The sequence below is a fragment of the Marmota monax genome, unplaced genomic scaffold, assembly GCF_021218885.2.
Source record: "Marmota monax isolate L192 unplaced genomic scaffold, Marmota_monax_Labrador192_F-V1.1 WCK01_AAM20220418_F8-fsc00066, whole genome shotgun sequence".
In the NCBI taxonomy this organism is placed as follows: domain Eukaryota; kingdom Metazoa; phylum Chordata; class Mammalia; order Rodentia; family Sciuridae; genus Marmota; species Marmota monax.
The window spans coordinates 8,021,862-8,024,490 of record NW_026692805.1 but is presented as its reverse complement, the minus strand read 5'-3'; the positions used below and the strand labels follow the sequence as shown (position 1 = coordinate 8,024,490).

General features: G+C 45.2%; 1 protein-coding gene across 1 annotated transcript; it reads right to left on the bottom strand.

The window, feature by feature from the left end:
• Positions 1–504: 504 nt before the first annotated feature.
• Positions 505–1,329, bottom strand: LOC124095138 (MAD2L1-binding protein-like). Its single transcript, XM_046448253.1, has one exon. It carries the CDS (start codon positions 1,327–1,329, stop codon positions 505–507), a length of 825 nt encoding a protein of 274 aa, XP_046304209.1.
• Positions 1,330–2,629: the final 1,300 nt, after the last annotated feature.

Sequence of the window (2,629 nt, the reverse complement as noted above, 5' to 3'; positions counted from 1 at the left end):
AGCTACACTATCAGCCCCCAGCCCACATTTATGGTAGGAATGAGATAAAGTTGGAAGGGGTTATTTTTAGGGTATGAAAATATTTCTTTTTTTTTTTCCTAAGTCAAAAGTTTCAGGAAAATTTAATGATTCTATTCATTTTAAATCCATGAGTCACACCCACTTTATGACTCTGATAGAAACTCTTGAAAGAAAAGAGCAAAAGCAGAAAAGGGATACCTCCATAGAAAAGTATGTCTGAGAATCCATCTGTGCTTTCCAATCCTAAATAGAAACACCTGACCCAGCACCCTCTGGGAAAATCAACTTTTAATTTGAAATTGTTCCTCAATAATGATTATTACAGTCACAGCCACATACCATCAGCCCACCAGGAAGTCTGAGGGGAGGCAAATAGCTAGGAGGACAGAGCCTTCTTTTCACCAGGAAACAATTCCAGTTCCAAGCAAGAGATGCGTGACAAGGCTATTGTGTTTTTACAGTTAAGAAAAATCCCTTGTTCCTTCAATCGTGGAAGCCTTTAAGTGTCACTGGTGCCTGGAACCAAATGTAATCCTCTGAATCCACAGCTGGGATAGAAGATCTGCCACAGGACAGGGTCACAGTGAGTTTGTGACCCCGGCTAGGCACCCGGTAGTTGAGCTTGGGTCGAAACCAATCTTCTCCGCAGTCACGGTGCCCCTGTGCCATGACAATGGTGCACATGAGTGGAGGAGCCTGTAGCTCACTAAAGGCATCAGCCATGAAAATGGCTCGGAACAGATTGCGCAAACAAGCTGCTGTGCTCAGGGTCTGGTCCATGCTGCAGGGGACCAGCCTGGACAGGTCAAGTTCATAGAACTCCTTGGGGTTTAGGGCACTGCCCCCAAGGAGGATCAGCACTCGTGGTACTAGTGTCCGGGCAAAGAGGTCCTCTAAATGGCTGAGGACACTCTCCAGTTCTGCCAGTGTTTGCTGGCCTTTCCTGCTGCTTGCCTCAGTGGTGACTCCAGGTGTCTTCCTCACTGCATTCTCTGCCTGGGGAGAAGGTTTTGGGTAGAATTGCTTAAGCTGTTCATAGGGCAGAGGGAGTTGCTGGCGTTGGTACATGATATGCTTTAAAAGTTCACAAGTAAACCGACAGCAGCTTTCCTGGCTTACAGGCCCAGGAAACACCACTGGTACCAAGCAGTCGCTTGAGCAAAAGGGCTCCGAAGGGTTGGAAGGTTCCTTGGCAGAGGTGGTCTCAAGTAGATCTATCCGAGTGGCGTTAGTTTCTTCTGACTTCTCATACCACTCCAAATCAGGGACTGCAGCAGGGGACAGCACTTCCAGCTCCGGCATGGCCATCACGACCTACTCCCTCTTCTTCCTGCGGTTAGAATAAAAAGTATTTCTTACTCATGTACTAATGATTTGTTTTTGGTTTCCCAGCGAGTAGTCAGGAATATAGGTAACCAATAATGTTTTTTTTTTTTTTCTTTTCTTTCTTTTGGTTTTGCTTTGCTTTTTTTTGTGGTATTGGAGATTAAACCCAGGTCCTCATGCACTGAGCTACATTCTCGGCCCTTTTTAAAAAAATTCTATTTTAAAACAAGGTCATGGGGCTGGGGTTGTGGCTCAGCGGTAGAGCGCCGTCTTAGCACGTGTTCGATCCTCAGCACCACATCAAAATAAATGAATAAAATAAAGGTATTGTGTCAAACTATAGCTAAAAAATAATTAAAAAACAAGGTCATGCTAAGTTGCCAAAGGCTGGCCTTGAGTTTACCATCCTTCAGAGTAGCTGGGTTCATAGGGACGCGCCACTGTGCCCGGCAGTAATCAGAAATTTTTATCAAAGAAATGGAAGAAAGCAGAAATTTAGAGAATAAATGAGGGAAGGGATTGTAGTTAGTAGGCATGAGAAGCTATCAAAGAATATTCAAAATTAGAAATACCTATCAAACCAGGAAAATGTGGATTGAGAAGGAGTCCTAAACCCAGGAGGTGCCTGAGACCCAAAATGATAGACTGCCGTGTAAAATACTGTCAAGTAACCAGGAAATGTGGAATAAGACGGTTAGCAACTAATGCCCAGCTTAAGGGGTAGTCCTTCTGCCAATTACAGATTCTTCCACACACATACAACCCAGCAATGCCCCAAAGATGCCTGTAAACCCCCCAAATCTGTATTTATTAGCATAATGATATAATAAACCCTACCTCTATGCAGAGTATGTTTGGGTAGCCAGAGCTGAGATGGTGTTATGGTTTAGATGTGGTGACCCTGAAGGTGAGTGACTCACCCAGATGGAAATTCAACCAAGAGACTTTATTGGGGGGCTGCCCAAAGGGGAAGAAAAGGAAAGAGCAGCAGCATGAGCCTGTAAGCTGTAAGAAGGATTGCTTTGGCAATGTGGTCCTTGGGACTCCCTCCCCGATGACCACCATCACCTTTCAGGAGCCCAGGGTCACTATTATGGTGGATGGACGCCTGATTAACTTCTCCCAGTTGCCTTGTTTCGCCTTTGGGTGCTCCCCAAAAGTTCAACTCAAATGTCCCCTTTTGAGGTGATTTATGACCGCCCACCTCTACCACTTGAGGTGACCCTTCACCCTGCATTCTTCTGGAACATCTCAGTCATCCCCTTCTTAGTTTTATCCAAAC

Excerpts from the sequence above, each read along its gene's own strand:
- LOC124095138 (XM_046448253.1), bottom strand. The coding sequence starts at position 1,329 with ATGGCCATGCCGGAGCTGGAAGTGCTGTCCCCTGCTGCAGTCCCTGAT.